Raw genomic sequence first — 14,564 nt, forward strand, 5'->3', positions numbered from 1 at the left:
TAAATAAATAAAATGTCCTTTTCTTAAAAACCCATCTCGTTATAAGGCCAAAAACAAAGTCATATCACTAATTCTAGTTAATTAAGTATTCTGGGTGATACAGAATTAGCATAGATTATTACTTTCTAAAGAATTTTAACAAAAACATAATTAATGCTCTATGATAATGAACATGGCATAATCTTCACAAAGACAGTAATTTAGTATATCAACAGGATGAACAAAATGTTAGTCATTATGCCATAAACATATAAAAGTGGTATTTTACAGAAAATTCTGTATCAAAATACTATTAAGGTAAAGAAAACAGTGTTCCGGGACACCTGGGTGGCTCAGTGGGTTAAGCCTCTGCCTTCAGCTCAGGTCATGGTCTCAGGGTCCTGGGATGGAGCCCCACATTGGGCTCTCTGTTCAGCCAGGAGCCTACTTCCCCTCTGCTTGCCTCTCTGCCTACTTGTCAAATAAATAAATAAAATCTTTAAATAAATAAATAAATAAATATAAAGATGAGAAAGCAGTGTTCCTTTCTGCCCTTCTGGGGTTTTCAAAGAAGAATCTGAAAAATTCCTTCCAGAATTAGTGCCTATTTTATTCATTTATTCATTTATTCATTCACTCAATTTAAATTTATTATTATCAATTAACATTTGTCATTTATTCCATACCAGGTGGGAACACAGCTTACATAATAGTGGGGAAACAGAAAATAAGTAAAATAGGGTCAGATGGTGACTGCACTGTAGTAGGATGAAAATAAAACAGAGCTCCTGGGGACTTCCCTGGAAAGAGAGAAAAACCTCTCATGAGCTAACAACTGAATTAAGAGTAAGTAATACCAAAGGGCCAGCTATGCACAAATCTGGGGAAGAACAATGAAGGCAGTTACTACCAAGTCCCATGGTGAGAACAAGCTTGATGCATTTGATGAAAAAGGAAGTCCAGTGTGCTAGAATACACCGGGTAGGGGGAAACGGTATGAAAGAGACAGGCAGGAGACAGCTCAGGGTGGATTTCAGATGACAGCAGGAAGCAATGCAGACTTAGTCCAAGTGTAGTCTAAGGCTTCCACTTCCAGCCACAACACATCTCCCACTGAGAACAGATGTGAATGCTGGAGAAAATACTTAAACCAAATAATTGAGGGCCTCAGAAAACAAAGACAGATAGTAGATGAGGGCGAACATCCAAGAGAGAAGGGAAGCATATTCACAGGAACCCTGTAGTCACCTCCTTTTACCCCTCAAGCCTTTTGCCCATAACAGAGAATGGCACACAACAGAAAGCAGCAGCTGGGACCCTGCAGCCTTGCTGGACTAAGAAAGGGGTTGGAGCTGGAGGCTGACAAGAAGGTAGAGATTTAAGCAGATCCAGAAAAGTGAGCCCCAAATTCTGCATGTGATTTCCCTTCAACTCCTATGTTGAAAAAAAGAAAGAAGGAAAGAAAGAAAGAAAGAAAGAAAGAAAGAAAGAAAGAAAGAAAGAAGAAAGAAAGAAAGAAAGAAAGAAAGAAAGAAAGAAAGAGAAAACAAAAAAAGAACCAAGAGCCAAGTGTAAAGCAGCAGTGAAGAGGCTAACTGCCGACCAAAGGCTCCAGCAGTGGTGCTGGGGAGCCCAAAGCCCAGGTGCAGGGTCTGCTGGAAGAAAGGGTCTAGAAGGGAGGGCAGTCTGTAAATAGACCTACCCAAACCAGGTGTACAACCCAGAAGAATAATAAATCCTCCTGTACATAGGGATATCATCCATAGCCTCTTTGATTTTTCACACAAAATATCTGGAATTTAGTGAAAAATTACCAGGCACGCCAAGAAACAGCACCAGAACAAAAACAAAGAGAAAAATGAGAAATAAAGAAGCATAGATAAGTCAAATACCGCAGTTATCAAAAAAAAAAAAGTATTGTTCATATATTTAAGGAAACAGATGAAAAGATGAAGAATTTTACCAAAAAGCTAGAATATAAACAGAAGTCAGATGGAAATTCTAAAACTGACCAAGGCAATAATTGAAGTCAGGAATCCAAGAGGATATTAGACACAAGAAAAGGAAGGATCAGTGACCTGGAAGGTAGTAAGTGAATAAAAAATAGTTAGTTTGATGCACAAAAGAGAAAACAAAAGGAAGAAAATACAGAAAAGAGAATAAAAGCAATATGAGAAACAGTGAGCAAATCTAAAACACATGAAATTGGAAGGCCAGAATAGGAGGAGAAAGAGAATGGAACTGAACCAATATTTGAAGAAACAGAGTCTTAGAATCTTCTGAAACTAACAGAAGTCATCAAGCCATAGATTCAAGAAGCCCTATAAACACCGGTAGAGTACTAAGGAAACCACACAGAGGCATATGTTGATTGAAAAGACCAAAGTTATAGAAAACCTTAAGAGTAGCTTGAGGGGAGATGGGTTAGGGTGAGGAACTAAAACATACAGTTGAATTTTCAATGGAAACAACAGGATGTAAAAGACAATGGAACAACATCTTTACCATGACATAAGAAAATCACTGCCCACCTAAAATGCTGAATCTAGTGAAACTATCTGAGCTGCAGTCGGAAATCAGTGGAAATTTCTGAACAGGTAAGTGATATGATCTGAATTACCAAGAGGCTAGATTATTAGGATGGCAAGAGTAGAAAACAAGAGACCAGCAAGGAGACTCTAGTAATTGTCAAGACAAGATATGATGGTAGTCTGGACCAGAGTAGCAGTTTTAAACATGGAGAGAGGATGGAAGATGATATATTTTGGAAGTAGTCTCAGTGGGATATGCCAACACAAGGCTGAGGGAAAAGGAAGAATCCTTTATGAGTTCTAAATTTTCTTATATGAGTCACTGGATAGACCATAATGCCATTTCTGGATGAGGAAGACTGAAGATGGGAGAGGTTTAAAAGGGGCATTAAGTGGGGCGCCTGGGTGGCTCAGTGGGTTAAGGCCTCTGCCTTCAGCTCAGGTCATGATCCTAGGGTCCTGGGATCGAGCCCCGCATCGGGCTCTCTGCTCCGTGGGGAGCCTTCTTTGCCCCCCCCCCCCGCCTGCCTCTCTGTCCACTTGTGATCTCTGTCAAATAAATAAGTAAAATCTTTTTTTTAAAAAGGGCATTAAGAGTTCAGTTTTGCATATGTTGAATTTGAGGTTCCAATTAGAACCTCAAGAAGGGGTATGCAGTAGGGAGTTACAGGAGCAGGGAGCACATGGCTCATTCCCTTGGTTCCTTCATACTCTGCTCAAAAGTGACCTGATACCCTATATACAAGAGTAAGCCCACCCCCAATCTATCCCTTATCCCTCTCATTCTGCTTTCTTGTTCTCCATAGCTCTTACTACCATCGGCCACATTGTTTGCATTTTTGCTCCTTGCCTATCTCTCCTGCCACAAGAACACCCCGCCCCCTCGGCAGGGAAACCGTCCATTTCGCTCACTGCTCTATCCCCACCAGAAGACTTAACATGGAATAAGTGCTTACTACTTTTGTTAAATGAATGGAGCAAGCCCAAGAGAGCTTCAAATGGAAACCACCCTGTTAGAGAAACTAATTTAAATCAAGCACCCTAAATTCTAAATGTTTTGCATATTTTCTTGTTATCCAGCCATCCCCACCTCACTCCCTGCTCCAGAAAACAAAACCGAGAGGGACACCATATTATCTCTTCTGCTTGTGGCTGTGTCCCAAATACCTCCCAAACCCTTGGTTTTGCTCAATTCAGCAACAGATCTTAACTGAACATGTGTGGAACCCATTAACATAACTGTGTGCTTGGCCTTTGAAGCTGAGTCACGATTTTCTTGACATTTTATGGTTATTATAAATCATCACCAGGCAAGAGGGATAACTATAGGGTATATGGTTTTGGCTTAAGATAGAAATTCAAGATCTTTTTTTTTTTTTTTTTTAAAGATTTTATTTATTTATTTGACAGAGAGAAATCACAAGTACACTGAGAGGCAGGCAGAGAGAGAGAGAGAAGGAAGCAGGCTCCCCACTGAGCAGAGAGCCTGATGCGGGACTCGATCCCAGGACCCTGAGATCATGACCTGAGCCGAAGGCAGCGGCTTAACCCACTGAGCCACCCAGGCGCCCCGAAATTCAAGATCTTATAAAAAAAAAAAAAATCAATGACATAGGACTTTCTCAAACTGTTACACATTACTCGATATGAAAATCATCACACGTAACATACCACATCAATACAGCTTGTTTAAAGAAAATAAAATACTTCAGGAGATTTTCAGTACCTTTCTCACTAATCTTTCACTGTTAGAATTTCCTGCTGCAAACACAATTTTATGCAAAACATGTTTCTGTGTTTTAACTTCTAATGGCAGTGTCTGGCTATGATCAAGTGTATAAGATTGTTACCATATAAACTAAGGGAGAAATTTACACAGAATCTGTGGAAAGAGGCACTCCCCCCACCTTCTTAACAATTTTCTTAATAGTTTCACAGTAAAGACAATTATAATCAAGATAAGCTGTAAAATAACAATTCAGACAATGTTCCATTAGTATCTTAGAATTACTCTTTACCAGAACCGGCGCTTCACATCTATTAAAAAAAAAAAAAAAACACAACAACAACAAGACATTTCGGCAAATGCAAACTCATATTAAAAGCATACAGTAGGAAAAAAAGACTCCAGCAAGATATGGAAACTTCTAGAACTCACCTAGAAAGGCAATTTTAAAAAGATTAATTATTTTAATAAAATTTAAGTTTTCCATTTAAAATATTGTATAACAGTGTAAATTTACATAAGAATGACAGAAAGATACTGAAGGAAAAAACATCAGAATAAAAAAAACTACTGATGCTCTAACATACTACATAATTATTACTTTAATATAGTTTATTAGTAACACTATCAAAGCCAGTTTTGCTTTTTTCTAAAATTCCAAATGGTAGGGGTAAAAAGCACACTGGTTTGAGCTAACTTAAACATTACATAATCTTTATTTCCTAATGCTAGTTTCAAAAGAAATAAAGCATCCTAGATTTTTTTTAAAAGGCTGAGTTCAGGAAAGAGGGGGAAAACCTCTCATTTTACCTCTATTCTGTACTTGCTTTTCATGAACTTGCTTTGAACTTTTAAATTTATCATTCCAATTTTCATTAAAAAGCACAGTGAGTCACCATCTTCTGCAAAGAATTAGAGCCACGGATAATGGAAAAATAATCTCCAGGTGAAATGAACACTAGGAGGAGATTAAAACTCCTACATTCTAAAAAGGATTGGGGAGTTTTTCTCAAGTCAAAAGGAAACTTAACAGCCTAACAGATGTTTTACACAAAACATGGCCAAAGTACATAGATGCTGGTTAGCATCATCTGAAAAGACTGGATAAGACACATTTATAATTCTTCTCTCCTTTGAAGGATTTTTCTTTTCAACCTAACAACCTTCTCATTCAATTATATCTGTATCTTTCCAGAAAGCAAAGGCATAAAGAGAAATCATAATGGACCCTTGCAGTTTTTAAAGAACATTGAAACCCATGGCTTTGTTAAGGTAACAGACTTTCCATTGTTTGAGAATGATCACTGTTGCCCAACATTATTCCTACATCAGTAAATGAAGCAGGCACCCAGGACCCACCTTTCGTTCTCCACGTTTTCATTAAATATGATTTAGTTCTGGAGTGGGACCAGAATAGGGGTGCGACAGGTGTCTAGTGGTACCTGAAAGCCCCCAATTTTCCTTATTCTAAGTTTAAAGGATTCCATATGGTGATCTGGGTATAACCTGGGCTTCTCCAAGAGAAATGAATAGGTTAATTACTCTCAACTTATCTCTAAGGCATTCTCCTGAGACAGGACGTAGCCCAGCAGGAAAGCTGACATTGCAGAGTTAACCCGTCAATCACAGATACTCATTGACCACATATTAAGTGTTCAACACTCTGCTCAGTGCTAGGGACTTAGAAATAAACAAGATCCAATTGCTACATCATATCTGCCCAAAATAAAATCTAAAAATATGAAAGATAAGGATACAGAAAGTAGCAGTGGACTTTTTTTTTTTTTTAAGCATTAGACTTCTAACATGAGAAGCACCCCTTCTTATCTCCAGACCTTCTCAGATTTTGTTCCTTCGGCTTAAAATACTCTCTCCTATTAACTCTTACTCATCCTACAGGACTCAGATTAAAGGTCACCTCCTGTCCTGACTCTTGGAGATTAGGTTTGATGCCCTGCTCTAGGCTTCTGACAGTACCCTATATTTCCCTTACTGTAAGACCTCTCACTTTGCATTGCTTCCCAAATGTTCTGTTTTCTCCTGCCATTCTTTATCATCCATGTCTTCAAGATCCTCGTCTGTCTGTCCTAGCCCCTGCTTTCACAGTCCTTGATGCACAGCTGGCAACCAAGAAGTACTACTCATCTAAAATAATATGTGGTCATTGCTGACAAAGAGAAATAAGCAATTTAAACTTATTTCTTAACTCAGAGTTATAGCTTTTTAACTCTCTGAAACTGTAACACATATAAATAGATTTTGTCATTTAAAAATGGTTCACTGAAAGTTCTATCCCTCCAAAAGCTACAAAAACTTCAAAAAGAATTATTTGAACATTACTTCTAACTATTCAACTATTATTTCATTCCTTTTAATTTTAAATTAAGTGTTCTTATTAGTTTGGAAAACCTCTCAATTAAAATTAAATCTTCTTTTAAGCATTTCCCCCAGTTAGATAAATTCAGTAATAACAGACTCTGAAAATTTACAAGCATAGGAGGAACTAAGATTCAGAAACAAGATACACCTATGGTTAAATTTGTACTCACCTTTGATGGGTCGTATCTTCTGAGTGTTTCTAAGAGTTCTGGAATTTGTATTCTTGTCTCCTCTTCACAGAAGAAAATCCATGATGAATTTCTGCTATATGTTACAGAAAAGCTGACAAAGAGAAACAGGTTATAGTAAACACTTCTATAAAATGAGTTTATAAGGTTTAAAACTAATAAGCAAGAAATGGATGAAAGACATATAAAATGGCTAGAAATCTAGATTTTTCCCCTACATTTTTCTTCAATGTATAATTTTAGCTTATGGGAAAGCCAGATACTAATGGTTTACAAGACAGCTAGAGTTCTTAAAGTTACTTCTCTCTGTAACACCACCAGTCCAGAAGGTAGATAATTTCCAAAGATAAGTATCAAATATATTGACATTTTAGCTTTTAAGAAAGCAACATATTTAAAAACAGAAGCCATTCATGATTAAAAGAATCAAGAAATTTGGGTAATATAGTAGTCATAAGAAATAGAGTTCAAATTTACTTTTCTTATTGACTCTTAGAAAAGTAGGGAGCATAGGAGTGGTCGGGTAGAAATGTCAAAATCTACACATTTCAAACTAAACATACTGTGGTAACAATGGAAGTATGGTCCATGCACCTTCCTGCTTAGACAGCTGATGAAGAAGAAGGACTCTGGGGAGATCCTAAAGAAACATTATTAAAGAGGAGAAATAAATAAAAACACAATATGATCCAATTCAAAAAAAAAAAAAAAGACTCAATTTTTAAATGCAGGTATTTTCAGAAACCTGACATTTTACTCTCCTACGTACTCTCCTTTTTCTTCTCCTCAGGAGTTACTAGAAATGAGAGATATTGGCTGAATCCACATAACCTCTTTATCACCTACGCATAGAAGAGTGCTGAGGACTCCAAGAAGGGTCCTCAGTGATCCAAGGAACTGACCTGAAATTTGCAGATTTGCAAAGGTGACCAGAAGGGGAGAGCACAGAAGCAGTCAGGGATAACACAAAGGCATAGAAATAGCTTTCACTATACATCCACGGGTAGCAGAAGGAAAATAAAACATGTCAGCTAAACAAGAGGATGTGTATGATATCCAATTTATCTCCTGTAAAAAAAAAAAATTTGAGTGCCCTTAAAAAACTAAAGCACCATAACAATGAAGAGTTTGGGGTCTAAATACTAGAACTGTAACACTTAGGTACTCAGACAAGGACAGTAATAACAGACTCTGAAAATTTACAAGCATAGGAGGAACTAAGATTCAGAAACAAGATACACCTATGGTTAAATAAATATCAATACATATACACAGAGAAAGAGAGAGATTAATACATTTAAGGCTATGAATGTTAGCTTTGAAGTAAAGCACTATTCCATATATTTCACGTTATTACAAGCCCTAAGTCAGATATATAATAATATGCTTGAATACCACCCTCTCAACAAACTTTAGTATATTCTGTGTTTTATTTGCTTCCTTGGTAACTGTTGCAGACAAAACACATTAAGAATAAGTGTGTCAATATTCAAACTATTTCTAAACTAATGTAGATTCCACACCTGCCTTTAAGTTCATATAAGTTCACTATTTCAGGAGAATGGTTTTCAATGTAAATCTTTGGAACTCACTATCAAATAACGTCTCATTTCTTTATTTTATGTAGTATTTATTTTAACTTTCATGTACAAATATGAAAGGCAAGGACAGGAATCAAAGGTTAAATCAGATGAGCAATACGACATGTCAGAGAAAAAAACAGATGGAAGGCTGAATTAACAGTTAGTTACTCAGTACACTCAATGTAATTCTGGGCTTTCCCACTGTTGATTATGAATTATGCAGTAATATCCATTGACTTTTAAGAAATGGCTATATACATATGCTATATATATACATAGATACATGTATATTCATGAGGAATTATATAAGAATAAAAATCATGTGTGAAGAAAACTAGTAATATTAATAGTTGAATAAAACTTTCAGATAATTATGGTATGCTAATATGGCTAGCTAGAAAAGAAAGAGCAAATACTTTAAAAGGTTTTGTAAGAAAATAGGTAGGGGCTTCTGGGTGGCTCAGTCTGTTGAGCGTCTGACTCTTGGATCTCAGCTCAGGTCTTGATCTTAGGGTTGTGAGTTCAGGCCCTATAATGGGGTCCATGCTGGATGCTAGGCATGGAGACTACTTTAAAAAAAAAAAAAAAAGAAAAGAAAAGAAAGAAAAAGAAAAAAAGACCTATTGTGCAGCAATCAAAAGTGTAATAATGAAGACTTTGAAACCATGGAACTGTCTTTATGTTAAATGGAAAAACAGACAGGATTCCAAATATGTAAAACAAATTCATATATGAATAGAGACTGGAAAGGAACCAGGAAAACGAAAATATTTGTGTCAAGATGACCAAAGTATTACAACTATGTTTTAAAAATCCTTTAATGTAGTTAAAACATAGTTTAGTTTTAAAAGTTTCTTGAGGAAAAATGAATACACTTCAGAATTCTTCTTATGTACTAGTCCTGTCCTCCTGGTTGCGGGAAGTATATAAGGGATATCAACTGTTATCACAGGAAGGCTGTGAGGGCAGCATCCTGGCAAGGATACAGACAGGCCTACAAATAATCTGTCATGACAATAAAAGCAAAAAGGCAAAGTCTTAGCACAAAGGAGTGAAATTCTAGTCTAAAATAAACTCTATGGATTACTAGTAAATTATAATCGTCCCTATCCCCATTCCTTTTTGTTTACTAAATCATATGCCTGGGTGTCATATCTGCTTCAGTCAGTGAACATAAAACTGGCAATCAAGTTTTCTGTACCTACTTATCTCCAAATAAAAACATTTCAAAAACTAGTGGGCTGTGTTGATAACTGCCTCCCAAGGTGTGTGATTACCTTGGTCCCAAAAATATGCCCACCTTGACTTTCAGAAACCTGATCTTAACTCTTGATTAACCCAAGGTCCTTTCAATTATAAATAAATTTTCATTCATTAATCCTCAAAAAGGCCCAAGAGCTTTTATTCTTGTTTTTATGTATATGCTATATATGTGTGTGAATTGATGCACATGTGTACATATGTATACTCTGTGTGAACACACAGGCACACATGCTCCTATGTATCAGCACCTCTAAGATACGATAACTTAAAGGGTCACAATAAAATTGTCTATCAAATGATCTTATCTCAGTTTTTACTACTCAGAATTGTAATAATTAATGCTCTTTCTACTTGTGTATTATAAATAACACCACGAGATGTAGACTTCCTTTCAGCTGCCATAACCAGCTTACAGCACTTTTACATGCAATGCAATTTTTTTAATATGTAATTGGACGAATGACTGAGAGAATTTTCAAATGAAATATGAAAGGGAAAGAAAATAAGAAAATGTTGTATCAACAGTGCCATTTGGAATAAAAGCTATAGTAAAGGCACCCATGCGTATAGAACTGTCTATTGTCAATCTAAATGATGCCTATTCGTGCGACAATACTACCATCTCAAACCTAAAAAGTAAGGCTTTCTCAATAATGAGATAATGCCATAACAGAGGCAAGCATAAGCGGGCTAAAAATAAAAAAGGGCCTACTGTGGGCAAATGACAGAAAAAGGAAAGAAAATGAACAAGTTGAACAGCAACAGTTGACTTTTATGTCAACTCTATTTATTTCATTGAACCAGTCTATCTTCACTTCCGTCATCAGCATCTACTGGTCCCCTAACAAGCACTTTGAGGTCAGAAAGCCTACTGGACATGCAGTCAGTACTTCCTTTGAACATATATCAAGCATACGTTCACACTTAAAGCCCCTAACAATTCTGAACAATCACCTTCAAAATTAACACTCTAATTGGCTCCCTGGTTCTGACACAAATCCATCACCCGTACTTGTCCAAGGGGTTTGATTCCACAGCTGAGCATTCTAACGACGCTCTCTGCATGCGAATGGAGAGAGCCTATCATTATTATTTTTAAATTTTATTTATTTATTTGACAGACAGAGATCACAAGTAGGCAGAGAGGCAGGCAGAGAGGAAGGGGGAAGCAGGCTCCCTGCTGAGCAGAGAGCCTGATGCAGAGCTGGATCCCAGGACCCTGAGGTCATGACCTGAGCTGAAGGCAGAGGCTTAACCCACTGAGCCACCCAGGTGCCCCGAGAACCCATCATTATTGATATGGAAGTAAAATCATGAAAGTTTTATATCTAGAAATATTAATAGTACAAATGAGAGAGTCAGCAGTTGAACATGGATGGCAACAGATTAATATTTTAATACCAAAAATAACTTTAATTATTAGGCAAATTTGGTTTTGGATCACTTGACTCTTTGTACCTCTGTCTGGAAAGAATTCAACTAATTTAACTTCATGCTGCTGCCTTTTCCCTTCTTGACGGACTGTTTCCCAATATTTGTAACTTGCCCATTACCTTACTTCAAAGCATAGTGGTACAGGAGTTAATGGTCTAATTCAGTCTCACCATTCAGACCAAGTACTAAATTTAAAAGCAAAAGCCAAGACATTTGTTCAGGATGAGGCAGTGGCTCTGAAAGACTGAATCCTCTTTTAAGAAAGTCTCCAGTTCAACTGCATTTCCAAATTCCAACTGTTATATATGTCTTAGCCACTGAACTGAGCTTTTAGACCAAAACATGAATTATGATGGAAATTATCATCTGTTTATTGTTATAACTTCTCCCATAAGAAGGAGGTATATCTTATAAGGATGATGATAAAGATGTCTGATATGCTGTTTGGAACACATATCAGACAGATTTACTAGTCTTTAAAAATTCAGTATTCATTTATGAACCAGATTTCATGTGATTCTGTAATGACATATATTCCAAGAACCTGGGCCTCTATTTAAAAAATATATAGATATATTTATATTTTCCAAATACTTGTCTTACCCCTATCTTCTCCTAATCAGAGAAAGCTATTACCTCATTATTTATAAAATTTATTTTTATTAACTATTTACTTTGAAATGCATTACTAAGTACATTTTTATAGCTCATATAAACCTGCTATAACTAATCATTCATTTATTCATGAAAGGCAGCACAGCTCATTGTTTAAGAATCTGATTTCTGGAGCCAAAGTACTTGCATCAGAATCCTCACTCTAGGGGCACCTGGGCGGCTCAGTCAGTTAAGTAACCAGCTCTTGATTTCGCCTCAGGTCATGATCTCAGATCCTGAGATCAAGCCCTATGTCAGGCTTGGTACTCAGCGTGGAGTCTGCTTGTCCCTCTCCCTCTGTGCCTCCCCTTGATCCTCCCCCAACCAACAATAAATAAAATCTTAAAAAAAAAAAAAAAAAAAAAAAAAAAAAAAGGCAGCTGTGATACTGCCCCAGTTTCCAGCTCTCTGTCTCTGCTCCAGACCCTGGCCCCATAGACAGATGCCTCACTAGTTTCTGCAACCACACCTTTCTCCACATAAGCTCACCAGCTGGCTTGCAAACAGCTCCCTTTCTTTGTATTCACCCCTTTCCCTAATAACCAGCAAGACTCACGATGACTGCTTCCATCAGGCGTCCCCACAGTTGCCCCAGGCAGGAGTCTGGCAAAGTCTACTATTTTCTAAAAAATATTTTATTTATCTATTTGAGAGGGAGAGAGAGATCACAAGTAGGCAGAGAGGCAGGCAGAGAGAGAGGGGGAAGCAGGCTCCCTGCTGAGCAGAGAGCCCGATGCGGGGCTCAATCCCAGGACCCTGAAATCATGACCTGAGCCAAAGGCAGAGGCTTAACCCACTGAGCCACCCAGGCACCCTAGCAAAGTCTACTATTTGTTCAAGGCTCAGTTCAAATGCCATCACAAAGCCTTCACTGACCTTCCAGGCAGGGCTGGGTGCTTCCTTGCCTGTGTCCTTAGAGAGTGAGGTTGCTGTGGCTTCACGCAGCAACGTGCAGTGTGCTGTCTATCAGAATGAGCTTGGTGGAGGGCGACACCACCACTCAGCTGGAAGGGGCCAGCCTGCTGGGTGGGCATCCCCCACCACTGGCACCTCATCCCCAAGGAGCACTTAATGTCCTCTGCACACCTGCATGTGCTGGTCCCCAATGTCACCTCTAGCCACTGGGTACAGGTGTAACTACCAAACGAAGGAGCTCTAAAGCGATGGCTTCCGCAGGCCTCCAGCTCCAGGCACAGTCCTGTGTGGCAAAGTCTTGACTGTCCACACTGCAACATAAGCTGCACCCCGACCCTGGAGAGATCCAATGTCTGTCTGATGTTCTTACTGGGCCAAGCCCCAGCTTCTTCCAGACTCATCCAGGATAGAGTTCTCCAGGACAGGGAAGGGGTTCAAATGCTAGGCAGCTAAAAAGAACAAATGCTCACAGCATGGCCTTCTCCATAGTAGGATGAACTCACCATCGCAGAGTTACCACCTCTGAAACAACATGGATCTCAATGTCCTATTCTCTCCTGGGGCATCTTGCCCAGGTCCTTGCTTAACGTAAATACTCAATAAAGACTTATTAAGTGAATGGATGGATGAATAAATTCTTACTCAACAGCAATAAATGTAATATAATGTAAATATGTAATGTGTATATATACGCATACATACGTAATATGTAAAATGTAAATGTGATGTAATAAGTCCCCAGTTTAATAAACAACTAATGTGATACTCAACACCCATCAGTTACTACAAAAAAAATGAATCGAATCTTCAGTAAGCATCCAACTGCTCTCACCTAAAAAGAGAACTGTAGTGATATCGAGACACACACAGTCAAAGCTAACCTTTCAGTGAAGTGCCTCATGCTGTCTCCTTGACAATAAAAAAATTTTTCTAAAAACAGGAAACAAAAAACCATCTTTTTTTTTTCTTTCTCCAGCTTCTTCACACTGAAAGGTTTCTGTTCTGGCTTATCTTATGGAAATAAAGTTGTTGTTGTTTTTTTAAACTAATGAACCAAAGTCTGTAGACTAACTCTCCTCTAGCAAATAGTGATTTACAAAACTTTCTGTGAACAGGGAAAAAATTATCATGTATCTGTTAAGGTTGAGATTCTTCCAGGTTTTAAATAAAGTTCATACCACAAAAGAAGACAATAAAATTTTAAGTGTCTGTTCTTTTCAAAAGCTATTTAGTTCAGGGGGTGGGGGGGGGGGCGAGTTTCTGAGCAGGTAGTTTGGCTCCATTTGGCCCAAAGCAGAAAATGTAATCCCAAGACTGCCAATTGCAATGCATACAGCTACAAAGTCCCCCCACCTGTCCCCCCAAAACTCTTCTAAAAATATCCCACCTCTGAACTTGCTTTTCTGTATTTGCAGGTTGCCTTAAAAACAGAACCATAGGGTGTGGTGAATAAACAATGAATTTTGGAACACTGAAAATAAATAAATAAATAAATAAATAAATAAATAAATAAATAAATAACAGAACCATAATTTCTCTGTGCTTCTGCCCACATTTGTCTCGGGTCCTGCCTCCACTGCGAACTCAGGCCTCCCCTTCCCCCTGCTCTCACTACTACAGGGGCTGATTTCCTCACTCAAAGTGGTTCCCCAATCAAGCATGACCCTTGCCCTGTACTCTCGTTGAAGCTCACACTTTAGAGTCTTCAACAATTTTTGTTTTACTAGAACCGACTAAAAAAACCACCAGGATGCTTTTATATTCTTTCCTTTATTGTCTCCAACTTAATCCTATCTGAAATTCCTTTGGAGAACAATACTGGTTTCCATACCTTTAGGCAAGTATTAAGACCTAAGACGTCTGAAGCTATAGTACAGATGATCATAGTCTCAGTTCCCCTTGATTACTGGAT

The 14,564-nt window shown here is 37.9% G+C and overlaps 1 protein-coding gene across 2 annotated transcripts in view; it reads right to left on the reverse strand.

The window, feature by feature from the left end:
* The window catches only part of B3GLCT (beta 3-glucosyltransferase), a 116,274-nt gene that overhangs the window by 64,300 nt on the left and 37,410 nt on the right, over positions 1 to 14,564 (reverse strand). For both annotated transcript variants that reach the window (XR_004279111.1, XM_032314592.1), the window contains exons 5-6: positions 7,367 to 7,443; positions 6,786 to 6,897 (exon numbers count right to left, since the gene is read on the reverse strand). Coding sequence is in view for 1 of the 2 variants with exons in the window: in XM_032314592.1 (XP_032170483.1) it covers positions 6,786 to 6,897; positions 7,367 to 7,443 (189 nt within the window). In the remaining variant the exon portion in view is untranslated. The remainder of the gene's footprint in view (positions 1 to 6,785; positions 6,898 to 7,366; positions 7,444 to 14,564) is intronic.

Source organism: Mustela erminea, chromosome 15 (assembly GCF_009829155.1).
Source record: "Mustela erminea isolate mMusErm1 chromosome 15, mMusErm1.Pri, whole genome shotgun sequence".
In the NCBI taxonomy this organism is placed as follows: domain Eukaryota; kingdom Metazoa; phylum Chordata; class Mammalia; order Carnivora; family Mustelidae; genus Mustela; species Mustela erminea.